Below are 23,459 nucleotides of genomic sequence, written 5' to 3' on the forward strand. Positions count from 1 at the left end.
AACATAGCCTTTGACTTCAAACATTCCTGAACAGCATAAAACATAATCAAGTAGAAATGCCTGAGACACTAAAAGATAGGGCTTTGGGTAATCAGAAAAGGAAGAAATCAAACGAATGTGGATGATTTCTATAGCAAATAACAGAAAATCTCAAGGCAAAACTACTTAAACAATAAAGCAATTCAGGTAGGGTGGCTCTAGGCACAGTAGACGGGGCTCCAGTTCTACTTTTCTGCAATCCTGTTGGTGCTGCCCTCCGTCATGGAGGCATCACCTTCGAGCTACTAGAAAAATGGCTACAGCAGTCCCAGAAGTCACATCCAGATAAAACCAGCCCTGGAGAGAAGAGGGACCATCTTTTTTCTTCCTTTTCTCAAATGCAAGAAAACTTTCCCCAGAAGCCCCTTGCAGATTTCTATTTTATCTCCCATCAGCCAACACTGTCTCTTGTATCCATTACTAGAACAATCACTTCCAGAGGGAATGAGATCCACTACAACTAAGATTACCATGGATACCAGTAACCATCATTACCATCACTCACTTCAGTGTTGGCTGAATATTTCAAGAATATTTCCGGCCTTGGAATGAAGAAGAAATAAAAAAGAAAAATACATCAGCAAAGGAAGAGATGTGCCTAACTGGAAGAAGAAAGCCAAGTTCTGAAACCATACATTAAATACACTGTCAGGGATAAAGAATTCTCTTAAACTGCACTGTTGTCTTTCCCAGTGATACAAAAATTAACTTACTGTTCATCAGTAAATGCTAAGAATGCAGAAGTCGTCCTATTTTTATGGAAAGGATTGAGGTTATTTAATTATCAGTGGGGACAATCAGACTTACCACTCCTCATCAGTGGAGCCACCCATTCAGCTACATCTGGGCTTAGAACATTCCATATTATGCATCCAGATGACGCTGCGGACTCACTGCCAGTAGTTCTTCCTTGAAGGTTTCTTCTCATCTGGGGAAGAGGTTTCACTCAAAAATCCACACACTCCAAACTGGCCCTATCTGCAAATGAAAGCATGCAATTAGGAGGCAAAAAGCTGCAGGGAGCAATTCCCCCTCCCCCATCTATAATTAACTGATCCATATGAAAACTGAACTCAAACATCAGACTAAGCACCATGTTTAAACTAAGCAACCTACACTTCAACACTTGTAATGTGCTTATTATATGTGGTTACCACCCTTTTCCCATCATGTAAATCTGTTGTTGCTTCCACAGTATACCGGTACAACCCTAGCAAACATTGCCAGTAAGCAGAATTCAGCAGACAGATATTTTTGTTGGACCCACGCAAGGTTGGTCTCCACAGTGTGTTAAAGGATAGCTACCTACATTTATAAATCAGAAGACTTCACGTGAAAAATCAACACTTCTGGCTCTCTTGAAAAATCAGAAAATCTGGCAATACTGCACCCACGTTCCCACATGGTAATAATCTGCTGGAGCCGATTAACAGTGAACCGTCTAGGTGGGGCATGGACTTCGCCGTTCTCCAGAGACAAGGCCACTCTTTCATATTACAACCTGGCTCACGGTTACCTGCCTGGACTCCACAGGCAGCTGAGCTTCCACTTTGCTATGTATTTCTAGTACCTCCCAGGGAACATTTTATTATTGCCAAAGCCAGGCATGTTTTTCTGCCTTGAGGATATAATATAGCATAAGGGAATAACAACATGGGCTTAGTCAGAGCACCCAAGACCTCAGTTCTAATTCTGTAAATGACTAGCTATGGGACCTCAGGCCTGTTTTTAACCTAAAATATATTTCTTTATTTACAAGCACCCAAATAAACCTATAAGCATTTAACACAGTAGGCAAACAGGCCTAAAATCTAACCTGTCCAAGCTGAACTGATAATCTTAAATCCACTGCTTCCTCATTCTTCCTCATCTCAGTAAATCATACCATGATCCACACAGTTCTGCTCAAGCCACAAACATGAAAGTCCTTACCATATACTCTCCTTGTCCCCCAAAATCATCAGCAAGGCAATTGATTCGCCCTCCAAAATATATAATTTGAACAGATGGTTAGAATTCCAGCCATGAAAACAAACAGCAATTCCTCCATCAGAATCAAATACTTTGCTGAAATTGCCTATAAATTCAACTACTTAAATAAGAGTAGCTTGAAATGTCCAGGTTCCATATTATGAGGAATATTAATATTTCATTAAAAGAAAAATGAAGACAAATATTGGGGATGCTGCACATCACTCCTTGCAAGGTATTGATATCACAATTCATAAGCTTACGCAATTCTTCAACTCTAAGCTGACAAGGAACTCAGAGGCTATGCTAAATCTTATAATGAAATTGGGAAAACCAAAAGACTACTGTTAGCAGAACTAAAGTGATTTTAGGAACGTTGCAAGATACATGATCAATACTCAAAAATAAAATCTATTTCTATAAAACAATTGTTCAAAGAACAATCAGAAACTGACACTGTAAAGAAAAGTTCATTTATAATATGAAAAATATGAATTATTAATCAATTATCAAATGATGTGCAAAGACAAATAGAGATACTATGTTCATAGATCAGTGCAGTCAATGGTGTTAACATGTCAATTCTCCTCAATTTAAGCAATAAAGTAAGCGCAATTCTAGTTAAAATTCCAGCAGACTTTTTTTTTTTTCTTTTTTTTTTTTCTTTCTTTTTTTTTTTTTTTTTTGAGACAGAGTCTCACTCTGTTGCCCAGGCTAGAGTGAGTGCCGTGGCATTAGCCTAGCTCACAGCAACCTCAAACTCCTGAGCTCAAGCGATCCTCCTGTCTCAGCCTCCCGAGTAGCTGGGACTACAGGCATGCGCCACCATGCCCGGCTAATTTTTTCTATATATATATTTTTAGCTGTCCATATAATTTCTTTCTATTTTTAGTAGAGATGGGGTCTCGCTCTTGCTCAGGCTGGTCTCGAACTCCTGAGCTCAAACGATCCGCCCACCTCGGCCTCCCAGAGTGCTAGGATTACAGGCGTGAGCCACCGCGCCCGGCCAGCAGCAGACTTTTTTGTAGAAATTGACACGTTGATTCTAAAATCACATAGAAATGCCAAAAAGATAGAATAGTGAAAATAACTTTCAAAAAGAATACCATTAGAAACCTTATACTATGTGAATTCAAGGTTTATTATAAAGCTATAAAAAGAAAGTACTGATACATACAACATGGATAAACCTTGAACATACTAAGTGAAAGAAGACAGTTACAAAAGGCCACATATTACCTACTCTGCTGACAGAAATGTAAAATTGTGCAGCTACTCTGGAAAACAGTCTAGCAGCTCCTCAAAATCTTAAACATAGAATTACCATATGATCCAGCAATTCCACTCCTAGGTATATATCCAAGATAAATTAAAACATATCCACACAAAAAAACCTGTATGTGAATTTTCATAACAGCGTCGTTCATCATAGTTGTTTGGGTTCACTCACTCACTATCTATTCATTAGTGAATAGATAAGTCAAATGTTGTATATCCTACAATGGAATAATATTTAGCCATAAAGAGAATGATGTACTGATATACACTGTCCAGATCAAACTTGAAACATTATGCTAAATGAAAAAAAGCCAGTTGGCCACACAGCATATAATTCCATTTATATTACATGTCCAAAGAGGCAAATCTAGAAAGACAAAATATGTCAGTGGTTGCCAGGGGCTGAGGAGAGGGAAGAATGGGGAATGACTGCTAATTTCTTTTTTTGGGGGGGGGTGATGAAAATATTGTAAAATTAGATAGTGGCAAGGGCTGTATAACACTGATGTATGTACTTTAAAAAGGTGTTTATGTTATATGAATAATCTCAATAAGGCTGTTACAATAAAAAAAAAAATTTCTCCCCTCACTCCCGCAAAACAGAAAAATGGGTTATTTCCTTAGGATGTACTCTCGGAATTACTAAGTTCTGCTCTGCGACATGTGCCAAAGTGCTTCTGAAACAGGTTCCACAGACTTGTACTCCCTCCAGCACTGTATTTAGCACCTGTGTCACTGTGCACATGTCTGAATCAGCACCATCTCTTAAATCTGATAAAAAAAATTGATTATTGGTTGAACACTTTCCCCTCCTATTTTCATCATATATTTCTTTCCAAAGGGTCAGTTCTTAGCCTTTAAAATTTACCATCCTTATGCATACAGCACAAATGCTTCAATTTCTCAGGAAATATAGAAATAGTTACTTTCTTGCCATTTTGGTCAGCAATAATTAACTTATCCCAATGGGTTCCATTTTAGCTTTTAACAATAAAACCTGCCTTGAAGTCAAATATTTTGAACAGTTATAAGAACCACTCTGCTTCTCAGACAGGGAAATTAAGAAGGTCACTACAGTACGAGTCCACCTGGGTTACGTCTATTTCCAGTTTCCTGACTGCAATTCACTTTCAAGTGAAATGTCCAAGTGGCTCCCAAGATATTTTAAAACCATAAGGTGTAGCAGAAAGGAAATGAAACATTTATTAGCATCGTCTACAAGCCAAGTGTTTTACGTGTATTACTTCATTTAATAAGCCTCACTTAAATGAAAAGGAAAATAAAAATCACCCAGGGTAAGAACTTGCCATGAAGCAAATATGTGCCAGAGTTAGGGATCAAACTGAGGTGTGTCTAACTCCAAAGTCCATATTCTTTCTGCCACTTTACAGTGCTTCCCAAGCTTACTGACTCTAAAAAATCAGAAAGGACTTCAAATGTGAGTTATGCCACTTACTGTGTGACTAGTTTCTAAGCTTCTTTAGAACAGTTTACAACAACAATATCAATGTAAAAAGAGGAGGCTAGAAACTCAGTGTGGAATGAAACTTTTTAAAAAATAATTTTTTTTAAAACAGCAAAACGTATGGAATAATTCTAAACACTTTTCTCGAATTTAAAGTGAATCTCAAGATTCACTTTACCTTCCAACAAACAGAGACACCAGCATATCCATTCACAAACATATAATGTGGATGAAAAACATTTTTTAGTGACTACACTGCCAGTCTCTAAACAAGAAATACATCATTTCTCAGTAAAAAAGTCCACGTTGACTACAATGCTTTTTATTCTTCTTTACCCTGTGAGAAGCGCTTTCCGCAACACACGCACCGTCTGGGATGTAGCATTGTGGGGTAAGAGAAATGGCCACTGAACAGAAAAAAACTACAAGAGCTTGCGAGCAAGCAGTAATACAACACAGGAAAGGACATAGCTAAAAACAAGGCAAAACACCAACAGCCTACTCTACCCTAGGTAACAGGTACCTTTCCTGTGGCAAAGGAAAAAACAGTTAAATTATAAAACCCTTAAAGGATCTTTGAGTGGCGTTAAAAATTGCTACTTTAAGGCCCAGCACAGTGGCTGGCACCTGTAATCCTAGCACTCTGGGAGGCCGAAGGAGGAGGATCCCTTCAGCTCAGGAGTTCAAGACCAGCCTGAGCAAGAGTGAGACCCCACCTCTAACACAAACAGAAGAAATTAGCCCTGCATGGCAGCGCATGCCTGTCGTCCCAGCTACTCGGGAGGCTGAAGCAGGAGGATCACTTGAGCCGAGAAGTAGGAGGTTGCAGTGAGATATGACGTCTAGCCCCAGCAACTGGGTAAGACCTGTCAAATTTTATGCATTAGGTGAATCTCAAAGTAATCATCACATGTGAAGGGAACATAACTTTGAAAAAGAAAGAAACTAAAGCACTGAGGTAATTTCAGTAACTCCTACGAAGAAAGTATCTTTAAACCAAAACAGGTAACTCTACTAGGTTAAAACATAAGAAATTGGCAATAGTCAACAAACACCAGCAATTCCACATGGGCCCACCCAGTGGTCTCCTGATAAATATTGACCACCACCTCTTTTGAAAAAAAGCCCTGATTGGTACCTTTTGCCCATTCCCATGTTGAAACTGTCCCACCACAGCCAGTTTCAAGCTGCCAGATGATGGCACCGAGCACGGAGTCGGAGCCAGAGGCACAGGCACCTCACCAATTCCAGCACACCACTGGCTCCACGGAACACGCTGAGGATCAGAGCAGTTCCCAAACTGTCCCACCCTTTTCTAAAACCAGGCTTTTGTCTGATTGATCCAGTTGCTGTCTTCCCTAGGTTAGAAGAAATATGCTGTTGACAGTTTAAAATACTAGTACAGTAAAGTCATTCATAACAAAGAACCAATGAGACCGGTACCTGGTTTCATCCATTCAACACTTGACTGCACACCTGTTTGGTGCCAGGTAGCATTCTGGGCATTGTGGACAGCAGGGAACAAGACAAAGGAGGTCCCTGCTCTCATAAGAAATATACATAAAAATACATAATTTCAAGGACTGAGAAATGCCATGAAGAAATTAAAACAGTAGTGGGGAAGCGATTTTAAACTGCGTGGTGAGTTAGGTGATATTTAAGCTGAGACCTTAAAGTTAAGGGGCCAGGCTCAAGATCTGGGAAAGACCATTCAGACAAAGGCAATGACTAGTGTAAAAGTCCTAAGGCAAGACCAAGCATGGCATGTTTGAAAAATTGAACAGACTATCTTGGGTAGAGTCTAATGAGCAAAGGTGAGAATGTCTGAGAGGTCGTGAGAGGCAAGAAGATCTCCTGAGCCCAGGAATTCAAGACCAGCCTGGGCAACACAGCAAGACCCCATCTCTAAAAAAAAAATCTGCTCAGCTGGGCACGGTGGTACACGCCTGTGGTCCCAGCTACTCAAGAAGCAATGGCAGGAGATCGCCAATGTAAAAACCTCCAACAGAAGTCTCCTAGATTTAGGGAGGGATTTTCAGTGCACAAAAATGTATTGGAATGCCTGTCCTCTTGGTACCGTGCCGCCTATTTAGTCCCCCCTTAAAAAAGGAGAGGAGTATAAGTACATTTATCGTTTTGCACGGTAAACTAGCAGCTAGCCACAGCAATCCCAGGAGTTATGATCACACCACTACACTCCAGCCTGGGCAACAGAGCAAAACCGTGTCTCTTTAAAAAAAAAAGAAAAAACAGAAAACCGTGCCTATAGCTGAAATAAACTTACTGGTAGGACTACACACCAGCTCAGAAATAAGGATCTTATTAACCCAAGATGGTTACTTCATACGTGAAATGCTAACATATGAATCCAAGTACGTCAATGTGGAATTCTAATGAAGATGACCCAATTAGTCTATAAAATAGATTCACTATGTTGTTCAGGCTAGGATTATTTCAGAACCATAGGAAAACACTGCTTGTGTGTCATCCAAAATCATTTTATTTGGTATGTAAATAGACTTTTTAAGAAGTATAAAGGTCATGTTTATGTTAACGTGAAAGAAAACTATAATACCAAATCTGATTTTTGTTCAAATTAGTAATTAGGAGTTAAAGTAAAATATAGCATATCAGTCTAAATTACATGCTCATATTACGAAAACTGTAAAGAAATATGCACACACATACACACCCACACTCCCTGTAGCCATGAAAACCAAGTCTACATTATGGCCACATAAAAGTCCCACAAGTCAATAAAGACAAATTTTTGTATATTGCACAAAAAAAGGAAACTCTGTAGACTGGTTTGAGGAGAATTTACACTTGCACATAAAATTATTTATTCATTCAGGAACTACCAAGCTACTCATTTCCACAATTTAGCTAAAAGATTTTTTTTTTTTTTTTTTTTTTTTATCAACCAACAGGAAATGAGACCTACAGCTCAGGGGGAAAATGGCTAAAAGAAAAAAAATCTTGTCTCAGCAGAATGAAATACTAAGAATCTGCATGTTATTAATTCCCCTTGCGCTCTCATTTCCCAACTAAATATCAGTTAAACTCCATTTTTAGACTATGCATTGAAGTCTGTACAAGCATTTTTCTTTTTTTTTTTTTCCTTTAAGAGCACAAATAAGCATATGCATTTAATACTACTCAATAAACTTGTGATTATCTTAGCTAGCTGCTAGTTTACCGTGCAAAACAATGAATGTACTTATATTCCTCTCCTTTTTTAAGGGGGGACTAAATAGGCGGCACGGTACCAAGAGGACAGGCATACCAATACATTTTTGTACACTGAAAATCCCTCCCCAAAACTATGAGACTTCTATTGGAGGTTTCTACAAAAAAAAAAAAAAAAAAAAATGAAAACTGCTAAGAATACCATTAGGCTTTCTCAGTAATTTCTCCTCTTTTCTAACAAAAAGAGTTGAGCAAAACACAGGAGAACAATGAAGTTTTGGCTCCTGATCTCACCTGAGCCTACATCCCTGATAAAAAGAAGGGTACAGTATAGTCCAACTGGAAGTGTCTAGTCCATGAAAATCACCAACACTCAGAACTCAAGAAATGTAACTGGAAAGAAATATGGGGCAAGCCCAAAATAAATTTTTTACATGTTGTCACCCTATTTCCAAACCAGGTTTTCCTCTTCTTTATTTCATTTGCCTTAGCTCTCTTCATTCCTTTCCTACCTCCTCTGTCCCTTACCATTTCACTGTGTATTTTCACTTCCCATACACAAAAGTTGACTGGAAACTTACTTTATATTCTTGTATCTAAAGCTGTTTCTACTTCATTCTTATAGGACTATACCGTTTGAGGGGAAGTTCAAACACTTTCGTTATAGAAACATGCACATAGGGCTGTAACCAGAATCAGGAGTAACAAGACAAGCAGCCATTCGTTCAGGAACTCTGAGTGCCCATCGTGAGCCAGCCACCGTCCTGGGGACTCTGCAGTGAATATATAAAACAATCCTCTATCCCTGAGGGCACGAAAGCAAGACTGTGCTTGGCAGGTTCAAGAAACCTGGAGGATGCCTGGGGGCCAGAGTAGAGGAAGCCAAGGAGAAACCTGATTGTGTAGGACACAAAACCAGAGAGGCAGGAGGTACGGATCAACGGAGGCTCTTATAGGCACAGTAAATATTCTGGCTTTTACTTTCAGAAAGCCACGGAACGGTTTGAACACAGGAGTGAAATAATCAGACTTTCACGTTAAAAGGATCACCCTGGTTGCTGCGTTGAGAATAGAAAAGTACAGAAGCAGCGGGGAGACGAGTGACTATGAAAATAACACAAGCAAGAGGTTACGGTTGCCTACAGCGGTGGCAGCAAATTGTGCTTCCACGTATAGTTAAGGCAGCCTTTAAAGTAGATAAAGAATGTACTTTCGTGATAATTATTTGAATTAGATGGGGGAGTATCAGAAGGAAAGGAGTCGAGACGTCTATGTGGTTTGGGGCCAGAGAAACTGAAAGAGGGAGTGGACATTTAAAAGATGAGGAAGACTGGAATGGAAACAATTATTGGAATGGGTGGGAGAGAAGAAGGAGGCGATGAGTTGTTCAGTTGTGACATGTTAAATTTGGGATCTAGATGTCTAGTTAAATTAGACATCTAGCTGAAAATGTTGAGTACGCAGATGAACATACAAGTCTGGAGATTAGGAAAGAAATTCAGACCAAAGATAAAATTTTTAGTTAGAAATATATAATTCTAGCTAGATGAGATGAGATCACAAGGGACTAAATAGAAATACAGAAGAGGTCTAAACATATATCCCTGGAACACTGCCTCGTTTTTTAGAAGTTGGAGTGATGAAAAGGAACCAGCAAAAGAAACTGAAAATAAACAGTACTATCCCAGAAGCAAAGGGAAGAAGGTTTCAAAGAATAGAACATTATCAACCACATCAAATGCTGTGACTGCTGCTATCTTCACTGATATTGGAATTCACCAAAGAGGTCACTAGTAACCTCAAAAAAGAGCTGCTATAGTAGAATGGAAGAGAAAAAAATAAATAAATAAATAAAACCTCACTGTAGTGGATCCAAGAGAGAGAGGGAGGACTGAAGACCACAAATATCAACTTTTCTGGAGAGTAGTAACGAAAGAAAGATGTAGTGTGGAACAAGCTACTTTAAAGATGGGAGATTTCAGTATCTATATGCTGCATATATATCTATATGCTGACAGGAATGATCCGGTAAAAACAGCACACTGACGCATCTCGTTGGCATGCACGAGGGGATGGACACGGAAGCAACGCAGTGTCCTTGACGGGAGGAAGGCAGAGAACGCCAGGGCAGCCGTGCAGACCGGGGTGAAGAACAGCAGGAAATGCAACGAGCATGGGCAGAGGCCTGAGGGACATGGAAACGCTTTCTGATCGCTTTCATTTTTCACACACGGGAAACACGGTATCAGATGAAAATGGAGAAAAGGGTAGAGGTTTGAGGAGAGAGGTGTAAAATAGTCCTTTAGGGGAATGCTAAAGTGATTCAACCAGGGAAATGTGCTGGGATTACGCCACTGTCAGCAACACAAAGGGCCTTCCTGAGGTCAGCGGTCAGGCACTGAACGGGAGACCCGGGTCAGCATGGCTGTGTTTTCCTCAGAGCACGGTCTACTGCCCAGGTGCAGGCTGAACCGGACGGAGAACTGCATGTAAACGGTGTGGGGTGGAGGGCTGGCCAGGAGAGTGCAATGGAGGAGCGCCCTACATGGAACTGAGGGCGCATGAAAGGGAGAGATTATAATAGTGGACCATGGCTTCAAGGCAGGGAAAATATTCAAGTAAAGATGTGCAGGAAGGGGGACAGTACAGAGGTGGCAGAAGCAATGGACTGCAGGTCCCAAACGGACAGAAGTACTGTCAAGGGGGGTTACAGTTGTCCCACGGGGGTTTGGTTCATGGAACCCCACCATACCAAAATCCCCAGATGCTCAAGTACCAGATATAAAATGGGTAGGTGTTTGCATATAACCTATACATATCCATAGACTTTAAAGCATCTCTAGATTACTTATATGTCAATGCCATTAAGTAGCTGTTATCCTGTAGTTTTTAAATTTGTCCTTTTTTTAGAGACAGGGTTCAGTGTTTTTGATCCACAGTTGGTTGAATCCTCACATGTGGAACCCACAGACACAGAGGGTCTACTGTATCTGACAGAAGTTGGAAATAGAGGATGCGGAAGCCCCAGTGGAATTATGCCCAATGAAATATCCTTAGTAAAGTATGGGCAGTTCTGGTTAAAATGTTATAGAACTACCTTAAACACTAAAGCACAACGTCACCCTGGGCAAAGTGGGCCTGCAGATGAGGAAAGCTGGGAAGCGAAATTAAAGATAGAGAATTATTTCACGGGAATTGTAGCTGGGGGTCCCAGACATAGAATTCTCCAGAAAACTATTTCCAGCAGTCCTAGGGTGTCAGCTTTGAACAACGTGTTCAACCCAGGAGGCAAAAATGCCAGATCGCAATCAGATGAGCTAAAATAAACCATACCTTTCCCCTCGATCCCTTTCCCCCACTGAGGTGGACCCTGAGCAGGCGAGGATGTCATACTGAAGAGAATCTGGCAAAGTAAAAAGAGAAATCCAGTAGGAATCTTCCTCCAAAGCAGGCTTCTAGGTCTGAAACAGTGGGAACCAAAGAAGAGTTCAGAATTGTGTGAGCGTCTCAACACTGATTATACTGAACTGCACCTCCTAATGACTAAAATAAGATTACGAATGACAAGTGACCACAAGAGTTTTTATTACCTGGAAGTTACTGGAAAAGTTATCTGATCTTACTAAGAGCTCATCCAGAGGTAGAGACTGAATCTATAGAGGGTCTGAAGGCACAGTGAAAACTGTTTTCTGCTTAGCCTTACCAAGTCCCATCCACTGACCATACTAGTTCCACAGATACCCATAAATTCCCACTACGTGTAAGGTATAAAATATACACAATGCTAGATGTAGCAGAAATTCATTTTTGCTTTACTAAGCAAAAAAGTGAAAGCAAATTATTACGTCAAATAGAACAACAGTCATTTTAGGTTTGAGTACAAGTACAAAATTTGATCATGGAAGATGTCATAAGAAATCTTAGCGTGAGTTTCTAAGCGGGCAAGCAACAAAACAGAGATATCAGGGCTCACCATTTAGTCATTTTCAAAGTCACCTCTATTTAATCCGGACTCATCTAATGCATTCTAGGAAAAGGAGTGAGTACGTGTTACTGTAATTTTGACTGAAATACATTTGCGGGTATTTTACAGTGTCAAGATAAAGACGATAAACACAATTTATTACCAAGTCTTTTTGGCATTTCAATTCAGAAACCACATTTGGATGCAGTCACAGACGAGTCTCAACGAAATTCTAGTCCATTCATACTTTAGTAGTATTACAGAAAGATTCAAGCACACTTAAGCTTTGAACTGACGCAGCAAGTCAATATTTAATATGCTAAATTCCAAGTTTTTCCAGGAAGCATGAAAAAAATCAGAACAAATGCTATCACCTAACTAGCAAGCAAGCATTAAGGATAAGCACGTTTCACTCAGTTCCTCTCAAGAATACACAGGGAACCTACAATGCCCCCCATTCTGACACATTACTAACATTTAACATTCAATAAAATGTTAAAATATTTGTTTCATAAAAACGGAGATAAAAAAAAAAAACACTAAAACAGGCCAGGTGGGGTGGCCAGTACCTGTAATCCCAGCAGTTTCGGACGCAGAGGCTAGGAGTTCCAGACCAGCCTCGGCAACGTAGCAACACCTCGTCTCTACCAAAACTTTGAAAATTACCCGGGCATGGCCGTGCAAGCTTATTACCCCAGCTACTCGGGAGGCTGAGGTAGGAGGATCGCTTGAGCCCAGGTGTCTGAGGTTGCAGTGAGTGATAGTCATGCCACCGCACTCCAGCATGGGTGACAGAGTGAGACCCTGTCTCTAAAATAAAAAAAAAAAAACTACAATATATAAAAACCAATAAGCATGATTCATTGTGAGTGAAAAATCTTATAAAACCTTAAAAATAATCCCAGATTCATCCTAAAACAGATTAGAAATCTAAAGATTTTCATGATTTTTAAAAAGACAACTGGGAATTAAAAACATAATAGCAACCTATACTACACAATAAACGTGAGAAATTTGTTATATAAGCATTGAAATAAAAATTTTAAAATTCAAAAATGTTTTCTACAAATGCTAATTCCACAATCTACACAGGCAAACATGGGCACAGCTGCAAATGCCTTGTTAGCATCATTCTTAATCACTTGATTAATTGCATCTGAGAGAAAACAAATTCCTTCTAGATCACTCTGCAGGGTCTTACAAAAAAATCAAGCACACCCCCCCCCCAGCAGACACATCTACCTCGATGAAGAAAACACCAACATTTCAAATATTCCAACAATCATAAAATAGGATAATCCTGGAATTTACTCAGCCTCAAAACATTATGAACTACTCCAACACAGGAATAATACCTTAAAAACACCTACAGTGTTTTCTGAAGTACAAAAAATATTCATTATGAATCCTGATTTCTTGGAAAAATTATTTGAACATGTCTCAATGCTGTTGATTGTCAAGAATTCTGATGATGTGCTTATCCAAAAAAAAAAAAAAAAAAAAAAAAAAAAATGCCAGGCACTTTTTATTTAACATATGACAGCCTGCTTACATTGTTCTTTATCATCGCTATTAGATTTCTTATCAACACCAGACTGAGAGTGGTAAATTGTCAAGAAATACACATTTCTTCCTCCAAGAAATACACATTTAAAGAAAAACTATCACAACTCTCTTCCACTAAAATTTGAGGGATTCCTTCCCTTCCTATTCCTAGGAACAACAATCACAAAGAGCTAATAGCCAGCAAGTCTAAAATCTAAAACTTCTACTTGAACGTATACATTACTTTCCACAATGTAGAAACTACTACAAGCATCGACAAGTCAAAAGGGTCCACCAAAATTCAAAAGCTAGCTGCAAAAATCATTGGTAATCTACATTATTTTGTAAAGATCAAGATTGGCTTTGGAGTACATTAACTCAGACTGCTGAGGAGGCCAAATATTGTTTTAAACATATATAAATAAGATAAAAATGGGCAATGCAACCTTGGAATAAATGCAATACTAAAAATTTCATCTTCTTTTTAATAAGCAGTTTCATCAGTTGTAAAACTACAGGTAAAGTCCATATATGGAACCACAAATTATTACTAACAATCCTTCCAATTTCAGCACTACCAAGTTAGTACTGTATTTGTCTGTCAATAGTAAAGAAAAGGACAAAATAAATTCCTGAAATGGTGCTTTACTTAAAAACGTTTCTTATGGAAAAGGAATCCAATGTTTATCATCAGTGATTTTTAAAAATAGAAAATATTTCTGTTGCAAAGATTATTTACAGAACACAGAACCAGAAGTCCATGACCTTTCAATAAATACACTGTACTAAAGAGTACAAGAGAGTACAAGAGTACTAAGAGAGAGAGAATAAAAACACCAGTCTGTTAAATCTCTTCCTCCCTTCTTTTTAAAATGTAGATAGATTTTATTAAACTGACAATATGAAAGTGTAACCCAGTAATCTTAGCCCTCTTAAGTTACTTATTATCTTTTCAATAGACTGTTATGAATTTACAGTTCCTGCAGTTCACCTGCCACCTTTCCCAATTTAAAGCAGACACTAGGGGTTGAAGACAGTCTCCACTTGCAACATCAATTATAAGAAAGAACTTTATGCTCGTTTTAGAAAAGGATTATTGTGAGTTTTGTTCGGCCCCAGAAACACCGCTCAGCACAGATCTCAGCACATAAGAGATGTTTAATGACTATCTCTTGAGTAAATGGTAATGTTGAATTGTATTAGTGCAACATTAGTTTTTTTTTCCTCCTTCAATTTACAGTTCTCCCTTGATGGAAATGAAACTCAAGACCATAGCAGTCCCTCAAAAACACATAAACAACTTTATTCACAATGAAAAATAAAGCTGGGGCTCAAAATACAATCCCAGCGCCATCTTTATGTTCTCCATTATTTTTAAAGAAAATGAGAAATAAAGCCTGTTTTTAAGAAATAGATAATGGATACCAACTTTCCTCAAAATAAAAAATTCACTTTTCAAACTTACTTTCTATGTTAGTAGTACTGAGAGTAACAACTGATGGTTCCAAAGTAGGCACAGATTGGGTAAAAATCCAAAACAAGCATAGAAACAAAACTACATGTTTTTTGCCAACGTTTTTTCCTTAATCTTAGTCAAAAGGGTATGTGCCTAAATTTTCCTAGATGTGAGACCAGCTTTGTCTGATGCTTCCAGATTCATTCGTTCAACAAATATTTTAATGAGCATCTACTGTATTCCAAGCCCTTTAACGTTTGCGTTTGCAAACTGCACACCACCACCGAATTCCTCTACGAAGCCTTATCATTTAAAAGAATGGCAAGGTAATAAGGAATCTCAACACCGTTTCTTGCACACATTAAGTCAGTGGATTGGGGCGCTTTTTCAGCCGTTAAAGCCGCATCAGCGAGCCGCTGCCGACCACACCCGGGACCCAAAATCACAACCAGGAGCCACAGCCGGTGAAACCACCTGTGAGAGTCGTCCGCGCTCCTCCTCCGAGGAGGCGGCCGGGGCTTCCGCTCCGAGCCCAGCGAGCTCCGCTGCGGGACCGCGGGCGGGACGCGCCGGGCGCCTCGGGCGACAGTCCGGCTCCGGAGCCCGGGTCCCCGCCCACCCCTCGCGCCACCCTGGCGACCGCCAGACCCGTCAAGTTGGGGGGAGGGGTCTGCGTTTCCGCTTTACCGCGGCGGGCGGTGGGCGCCTCGGTCGCCCGCCTGCCTGAATTCCGAGCTGAGTTCGGGTCCCTCTGAGGAAGGGACGAAGGGACGAAGCCCAAAGGGCGGGTCCTCGGGGAAGGGACCTCGCCCGAAGCTGGAAACGGAGGCGCCGGCTCGGCCCGGAGCCCACGGGCGGCGCTCACGGCGGAGCCCCCGGGCACCGCGGTTCGGGGCTTCAGGCCGCCGCCCAAGGGCCCGAGAGGGCGAGGCGCGGGGCCGGCGCCGCACTCACCGTCACCTCTGTCTCGGCCGCCCGCTCCCGCAGCGCCGCTCTCTGGCCGGCTCCGCGGCTCCCGCCGCCCTCACGCCCGCAGCTGCGCTCCCGGCGCGCTCGCCCCGCCCAGACTCGTGCGCGGGCGCACCCGGAGGCGTCGCGCGCTCCCAGAGCGGCGGGGGGCGGGGCCTCATCAGGCAACCGCGGCGGCTGCCGTGCCGGCCCCGCCCCCGGGCCGGCCCAGCCAGGCCCCGCCCCGGCCAGGCCCCGCCTCGGGATGGGCGGGCGGCGCCACCCCCACCTTGGAGCCGCGCAGGCTGGGCGGCCGCTGCTGTGGGGAAGCGGCCGCGGACAGCAGGGAGTGGAGCCTGCGCGGGAAAGCGCGTGCGGAAGATGGCCACCGAGCCTGCGCGGGAGCCTCTTCCCAGCCCGGCCCGCAGGCGGCTGCGGCTCGCGCCCGCCCGGCCGAGGAGGGGCGGTTTCTGCGCGCGGTGTGGGCCGCGGCCGCGCCCTGAGGAGGAAGCGGGGTGCCGAGCTGGCGGGGGGCGAGGTGTCTGTCGGTCGCAGTTGAGACCTCGAGGTCCTGAAACCCTCCCACCATTGTTTTTTTCAATGTCACAGTCAGAATCGTTTTGTCATTCACTGGCTTCAGGCCCGGCACTTCCAGCTGGCATTTGCAATGCGAAAACTGTTCGTGCCCCAGACCCCTGTGACTCCTCCCCGGGATCGCACACGTCCCAGAAGTCGGGACACGTGACAGTGTCCCAGTCTAGCGGCCAGTACTCCACCAAAGGACCCGCCAAACTCTGCCTGTGGTCAAAGGGACAGAGAGAGCCAGGTGCTGGTGTCAGGGCATCCTGCCAGCTGCTCAGGCCACAGACTTTGGGGTCATCCTTGGTCCCTCTCACACTCTCATTTTCACTTCCAATCTGCCAAGAAAGCTCGTTGGTTCCACTTCCAAAATAAATCAGACTAGTTCTCACCTGCGTTACTTCCAGCATCTCAATGATACCTCAGTGACCTACTAAACCGCAGGGCCTCCCTGCCCATCATCTACCCCGTTTACTGTCAAAACAGCCGGAATCTCCTCTCACAAGGAAATGTCACTTAGCGTTGATACTTAGCCTGAGCCAGGTATTTAAAATTGCAACCGCCAGACACCAATTCTCAATCCTTCCTACTTCATTCTTTTTCTTTTCTTCCCATGACACTTCACACCTGGTAGCGATCTCTATGGTCAGCTTTCCGGACCTATGGTTAGGCATTCACAGATTCAACTAACCGCAGATCAAAAATATTCAGGAAAATAATTAAATAACACAAGAAATACAGTATAACAACTATTTATATAGCATTTACATTGTACTTGGTATTGTAAGTAATGTAGAGATCATTTGAAGTATACAGGAGGATACATATGAGTTATATATTATGCCATTTTATATTAGGGACTTGAGCATCCACAGATTTTGGTATTGGTGGGGATCCTGGAACCAATCCCCTAAAGATTCTGAGGTATGACTGTATTTATTTTACGTGTTTACCTTTTAGTGTCTCTCTGGGCTTCGCCGGCAGAAGCTGGGATTTTTGTCTGTTTTGTTCAACTGATGTACCCAAGTGCCTAGAATAAATGAAAAATTTTTAAATTCCCTGAGATAATAAAAAGTGTAAAGCAACAAAAAAATGACCCGTTTTGTATTTTAAATTTCCTCTTGGTTTCAATTTCTATTAGTTAATTTGGTCAATATTATATTCATAACACTCTCCTTACATATTTAATTTAGCCTTTAAGATTTAAAACAAAGCAATTTAAAGCCACAGACAGTTTGGATTTTTTTTGTTTGTTTGTTTCTCTCTGTCTTTGAGACAGGGTCTTGCTCTGTCACCTGGGCTAGAGTGCAGTGGCGTCATAATAGCTCTCTGCAACCTCCAACTCCTGGGCTCCAGGGATCCTGCTGCCTCAGCCTCCTGAGTAGCTGGGACTACAGGCACACGCCACCACAGCTGGCTAATTTTTCTTTCCAGTTTTTGTCGAGACTGGGTCTCACTCTTGCTCAGGTTGGTCTCGAACTCCTGACCTCAAGCGATCCTCCTGCCTCAGCCTCCTAGAGTGCTAAGATTACAGGCATGAGCCACCATACCATGCCCCGTCCCCGCCCCCCACGTCCCTCCCGTGTCCGCCCCTCCCCAGCCCCGCGCCGAAGCTCCGCTGTTCCCCCCGCGGCCACACGGGGGCGCAGCCGGACAGCGGGCGAGGGCGGGGCGGGGCGGGGCGGGAGGACCGGGATGGGGAGAGGACGGGGAGGGGCGGGGAAGGGGCTGCCGGGGAGGCGGGGGTCTGGCGTGTGAAGGGGCAGATGGGGGATGGGCGGTCAGGTGGAGGATGGGGCGGGGGGCGGGAGGCGGTCCCAGGAGGTCGGGCCTCGCGCGAAACTTGGGGGGAAGCCCTGAGGGGTCCCCGGGAGCGGAGCCTTCAGCCCGCGGCCTTACCCTCCCAGGGCTGGGGGTGCGCTGGGCCCCACGGCCGCCTGGAAGGGGTGCGGGGTCTCGGGAGCTCCTGCCAAGGCTGCTCCGCCCCGGGCCGCGGGCAGAGGGTCCCAGAGCCGGGCGTGCAGCTGGGGGCGCCGGGCCCACCTGGGAAAGCCCAGGCAGCGCTGGGAAGCGGGAGGCGGGGCCTTTCCCTCCTCCGCGTTTAAGGCTTCAGGTGGCCCTGTGGCCTGGCGGGCCGCAGAAGGCGGAGGAGGTGGGTGCTGTGGCCCCTGCCGGGCACCAGGAGCTCCTCCCAGGCCCAGCGCACGCCAGGTCCCCACCCCAGCGCCTGGCCAGGTGCAGATGGCGCGCTGCTGTCTGCCCAGCCGCATCCCGCTGGGTCCGTGGCTCAGGGCAGATTCCCGAACCTACCCCAGGATGAGGGCAGCTGCTGCCACACTGCACTGGCTGGTGAGAGGGCAGGGACGTAGGCTCCTTCCTTGGGACCCTCTCCAGCCCGTCTGCCCAGTGCACGCCCGGTGAGGGATGCAACCCAACCCGGTGTCTCCCTCAGTGCCCCCGTGAGCAGGGCCGGCCCCGTTGAGCTGGCACGGCGTCTCCGTCTGAGCCACCCCCTCCGCGCTACGACTCAGCACACACACCCGTGCGGTTCAGGCCAGCCCAACAGGGAGAATCTTCTCTGCTCTCGACAAAGGATGAAGGTTTCCCTCTGCAGAGCGAGGCTTCCCAAGTCCCTCAGCAGACCTCAAGGTCACCCACATCTCGGACCCAAGGTCGGAGCCTTGGGGCCGGCCCTGCCCCGGGAGGGAAGGGACAGGGTGACAGGCCACGGCTGTGGCTCCGGTCAGGTCCCTGCCTGGCTGAGACAGTATGTTTCCCCACAGCTCCCTGCTCCTCGGAGATGGAAACTGGGCTCTTATAAATGTGTCCTCTGCACTGTGTGGCATTTCTGAAACCCAGACGTCTCTGGGCCCTCCTGCGGCTCCTTCCCCGAAAGCTGGAGGGAGCAGGGAAAGGCTTACCAACCACATCTCGGCTCGGGACGTTAATCAGTCCCAGAGCGGGGCAGGTGGCCTGTCCCGGATAACCGCATGGGTCAACACAGAAAGGATGTTAACTTGCACCTGCCAGCCACAGCGTCCTGTCCCGTCCCAGGACGTACACGTGACCAGGAATTCAGGACTCCCCAAGGGGAAGCCCTCTTGGGAGGAAGAAGTGCTGGGCACGGGGCGGGGGGCTCCCTGCAAGGACTGAGGGAAGATGCACCAGAGACGGGGAGGATGAGCCCATGACGCTCCTCCCAGCTCAGGCGGTGGCCGCAGTCCCCTTGGATGGAGAGCTACACACTTGGGTCTGTTTTGTTTTATTGGGGTTACACACACAGAAAAGCTCTCGGAACACACAGGTGCAGCTCAAAGGACAATCACAACAGACACCCACAAAGCCACCATAAGGCAAGAGGTGGGAGGAGGGGGCTGGGGCCCGGGCTTGCTGGCGGGGTGGGGGCGCTCAGAGGTGGCTTCGCTCAGCAGCACCTGCTGGGGGGCAGAGGGCAGGCACAGCTGGAGGTGTCACACCTGCCGGGGGAAGATGCCGGGATTCAGTCTGCACATGCACAGCAGCCAGAGGACACAGAGGGTCGTGGAAACCCAGATCCACACGTCTTCCTAGGGCTCAGCACGTGGCCTTCGGCAGGCGCGGCCAGAGCGGAGGTCTGCCTCTCTGCGGCTGCCACGGCTGGACTTGCCGAGCCTGGACCTCAGCCGTCCCTTCCCGTAATAGCTGTAGGTGACCAAGCCATTGTTTTGGGGACCGTGGGCGATGTGGCCGGGGCCCTCGCGAATTACATCCAGGACTGAGAAGGGGATGGTGATGGAGCCCTCACTGACGCGGACGGGGCCGTGGGCACTGGCTGGAGGGCGGGACTGGTGGCCCACAGGGCCCTGGCTGCCATCTTCCTTCTCTCTGCCTTCGGTGACGTCAATGAAAGAGTCTGCCTCCGATGTCATCAGGAAAGGACCAGGCGGCCAGGGAGCCATTATCCTTGGAAGTGAGGCCACTGGCGTTGGTCTCCGTACAGGGGTCATGACCAGCAGTGACGAGGCCCTGGTGGCCACCCTCCTTCCCGTTGCTTTGGGCAACACCAGCAAAGGCATCTGCGTCCTCAGTAAAGGTGGAGGGGAGTGTGACCGAGTGCTCCCCGCTGGCCGTGGGGCTGTCCACAGCAGTCTCCGGGAGGGGGGGGTGTTTCCTCCGCTGGCAGGGCCCTGGCGGCCACCCTCCTGCCCTTGGCCCTCTGTGCAGCAGGTGAAGGCATCCTTGTCCCCAGTGGCCCTGGCAAAGGACAGGGGGAAGGTGAGGGAGCTCTCCCCATCGGGCCCGAGGCTGACAACGTAGGACCCTGTCGGCAGGGCTGTCCGCAGGACTCCGAGGCCGTGGCTGCAGGAGACGGGGCCATGGCCTCTGGCCAGACCGACAGGGCGGGAGGAGGTGCCCCCGGCTTTGAAGAGGAAGCCCCGGAGCTCGAAGGTCGTCTTGACTTCACTGAGGCGGCCTCTGCCCCGGAAGATGGGGTCTCTGACATCCACCGCCATGCCTTTGCCCTTGGGCGCGGCTGTGGAACCCTTGCCAAGGACGCGCGGCCCCCCCAACCCCCCCACCCCCCGGCTGCCAGCTGCAGGGAGGGAGCTAGCCGTGGGCGACCAGCCCCCGGTCCACGTCCGTGTCCACCAGGGAGAAGGGGACAGCGACGATGCCGTCGCCCTCGCTTAGGAAGTCGTGGGTCTCAGAGAGGGGGCTCTGGAACTGGCACACAGAGAGCGAGATGGTGACGAGGCCCCTGGCGCACTCGGCTGTGGGGCCGCTGCTGGGCGTGGGCGGGGCCGTGGCCCTGGCGACGCAGGCACCTCACCAACTCCAGCACACCACTGGCTCCACGGAACACGCTGAGGATCAGAGCAGTTCCCAAACTGTCCCACCCTTTTCTAAAACCAGGCTTTTGTCTGATTGATCCAGTTGCTGTCTTCCCTAGGTTAGAAGAAATATGCTGTTGACAGTTTAAAATACTAGTACAGTAAAGTCATTCATAACAAAGAACCAATGAGACCGGTACCTGGTTTCATCCATTCAACACTTGACTGCACACCTGTTTGGTGCCAGGTAGCATTCTGGGCATTGTGGACAGCAGGGAACAAGACAAAGGAGGTCCCTGCTCTCATAAGAAATATACATAAAAATACATAATTTCAAGGACTGAGAAATGCCATGAAGAAATTAAAACAGTAGTGGGGAAGCGATTTTAAACTGCGTGGTGAGTTAGGTGATATTTAAGCTGAGACCTTAAAGTTAAGGGGCCAGGCTCAAGATCTGGGAAAGACCATTCAGACAAAGGCAATGACTAGTGTAAAAGTCCTAAGGCAAGACCAAGCATGGCATGTTTGAAAAATTGAACAGACTATCTTGGGTAGAGTCTAATGAGCAAAGGTGAGAATGTCTGAGAGGTCGTGAGAGGCAAGAAGATCTCCTGAGCCCAGGAATTCAAGACCAGCCTGGGCAACACAGCAAGACCCCATCTCTAAAAAAAAAATCTGCTCAGCTGGGCACGGTGGTACACGCCTGTGGTCCCAGCTACTCAAGAAGCAATGGCAGGAGATCGCCAATGTAAAAACCTCCAACAGAAGTCTCCTAGATTTAGGGAGGGATTTTCAGTGCACAAAAATGTATTGGAATGCCTGTCCTCTTGGTACCGTGCCGCCTATTTAGTCCCCCCTTAAAAAAGGAGAGGAGTATAAGTACATTTATCGTTTTGCACGGTAAACTAGCAGCTAGCCACAGCAATCCCAGGAGTTATGATCACACCACTACACTCCAGCCTGGGCAACAGAGCAAAACCGTGTCTCTTTAAAAAAAAAAGAAAAAACAGAAAACCGTGCCTATAGCTGAAATAAACTTACTGGTAGGACTACACACCAGCTCAGAAATAAGGATCTTATTAACCCAAGATGGTTACTTCATACGTGAAATGCTAACATATGAATCCAAGTACGTCAATGTGGAATTCTAATGAAGATGACCCAATTAGTCTATAAAATAGATTCACTATGTTGTTCAGGCTAGGATTATTTCAGAACCATAGGAAAACACTGCTTGTGTGTCATCCAAAATCATTTTATTTGGTATGTAAATAGACTTTTTAAGAAGTATAAAGGTCATGTTTATGTTAACGTGAAAGAAAACTATAATACCAAATCTGATTTTTGTTCAAATTAGTAATTAGGAGTTAAAGTAAAATATAGCATATCAGTCTAAATTACATGCTCATATTACGAAAACTGTAAAGAAATATGCACACACATACACACCCACACTCCCTGTAGCCATGAAAACCAAGTCTACATTATGGCCACATAAAAGTCCCACAAGTCAATAAAGACAAATTTTTGTATATTGCACAAAAAAAGGAAACTCTGTAGACTGGTTTGAGGAGAATTTACACTTGCACATAAAATTATTTATTCATTCAGGAACTACCAAGCTACTCATTTCCACAATTTAGCTAAAAGATTTTTTTTTTTTTTTTTTTTTTTTATCAACCAACAGGAAATGAGACCTACAGCTCAGGGGGAAAATGGCTAAAAGAAAAAAAATCTTGTCTCAGCAGAATGAAATACTAAGAATCTGCATGTTATTAATTCCCCTTGCGCTCTCATTTCCCAACTAAATATCAGTTAAACTCCATTTTTAGACTATGCATTGAAGTCTGTACAAGCATTTTTCTTTTTTTTTTTTTCCTTTAAGAGCACAAATAAGCATATGCATTTAATACTACTCAATAAACTTGTGATTATCTTAGCTAGCTGCTAGTTTACCGTGCAAAACAATGAATGTACTTATATTCCTCTCCTTTTTTAAGGGGGGACTAAATAGGCGGCACGGTACCAAGAGGACAGGCATACCAATACATTTTTGTACACTGAAAATCCCTCCCCAAAACTATGAGACTTCTATTGGAGGTTTCTACAAAAAAAAAAAAAAAAAAAAATGAAAACTGCTAAGAATACCATTAGGCTTTCTCAGTAATTTCTCCTCTTTTCTAACAAAAAGAGTTGAGCAAAACACAGGAGAAC

The 23,459-nt window shown here is 45.0% G+C and overlaps 1 protein-coding gene and 2 long non-coding RNA genes across 8 annotated transcripts in view; all 3 read right to left on the minus strand.

The window, feature by feature from the left end:
- LOC138391840 (uncharacterized) overlaps positions 1–15,989 on the minus strand; it is a 50,112-nt gene extending 34,123 nt beyond the window's left edge. For all 6 annotated transcript variants that reach the window (XR_011234869.1, XR_011234868.1, XR_011234870.1 and 3 more), the window contains exons 1-2: positions 15,862–15,989; positions 847–1,017 (exon numbers count right to left, since the gene is read on the minus strand). This is a non-coding gene — a long non-coding RNA (uncharacterized lncRNA). The remainder of the gene's footprint in view (positions 1–846; positions 1,018–15,861) is intronic.
- A 1,405-nt stretch (positions 15,990–17,394) lies between these two features.
- LOC138391843 (uncharacterized) overlaps positions 17,395–23,459 on the minus strand; it is a 44,310-nt gene continuing 38,245 nt past the window's right edge. The window contains exon 4 of the long non-coding RNA XR_011234875.1: positions 17,395–17,464. This is a non-coding gene — a long non-coding RNA (uncharacterized lncRNA). The remainder of the gene's footprint in view (positions 17,465–23,459) is intronic.
- On the minus strand, positions 19,700–21,885 carry LOC138391837 (receptor-transporting protein 5-like). Its single transcript, XM_069481843.1, has 2 exons — positions 21,446–21,885; positions 19,700–21,360 (listed from the first exon to the last, which is right to left on the minus strand). Exon 2 carries the CDS (start codon positions 20,925–20,927, stop codon positions 20,001–20,003), a length of 927 nt encoding a protein of 308 aa, XP_069337944.1. The 5' UTR covers positions 20,928–21,360; positions 21,446–21,885; the 3' UTR covers positions 19,700–20,000.

The sequence above is a fragment of the Eulemur rufifrons genome, chromosome 9 (genome assembly GCF_041146395.1).
Source record: "Eulemur rufifrons isolate Redbay chromosome 9, OSU_ERuf_1, whole genome shotgun sequence".
In the NCBI taxonomy this organism is placed as follows: Eukaryota; Metazoa; Chordata; class Mammalia; order Primates; family Lemuridae; genus Eulemur; species Eulemur rufifrons.

What these genes read in the sequence shown, in the direction of transcription:
- LOC138391837 (XM_069481843.1), bottom strand. Translation starts at nt 20,927, where the DNA reads ATGGCGGTGGATGTCAGAGACCCCATCTTCCGGGGCAGAGGCCGCCTC.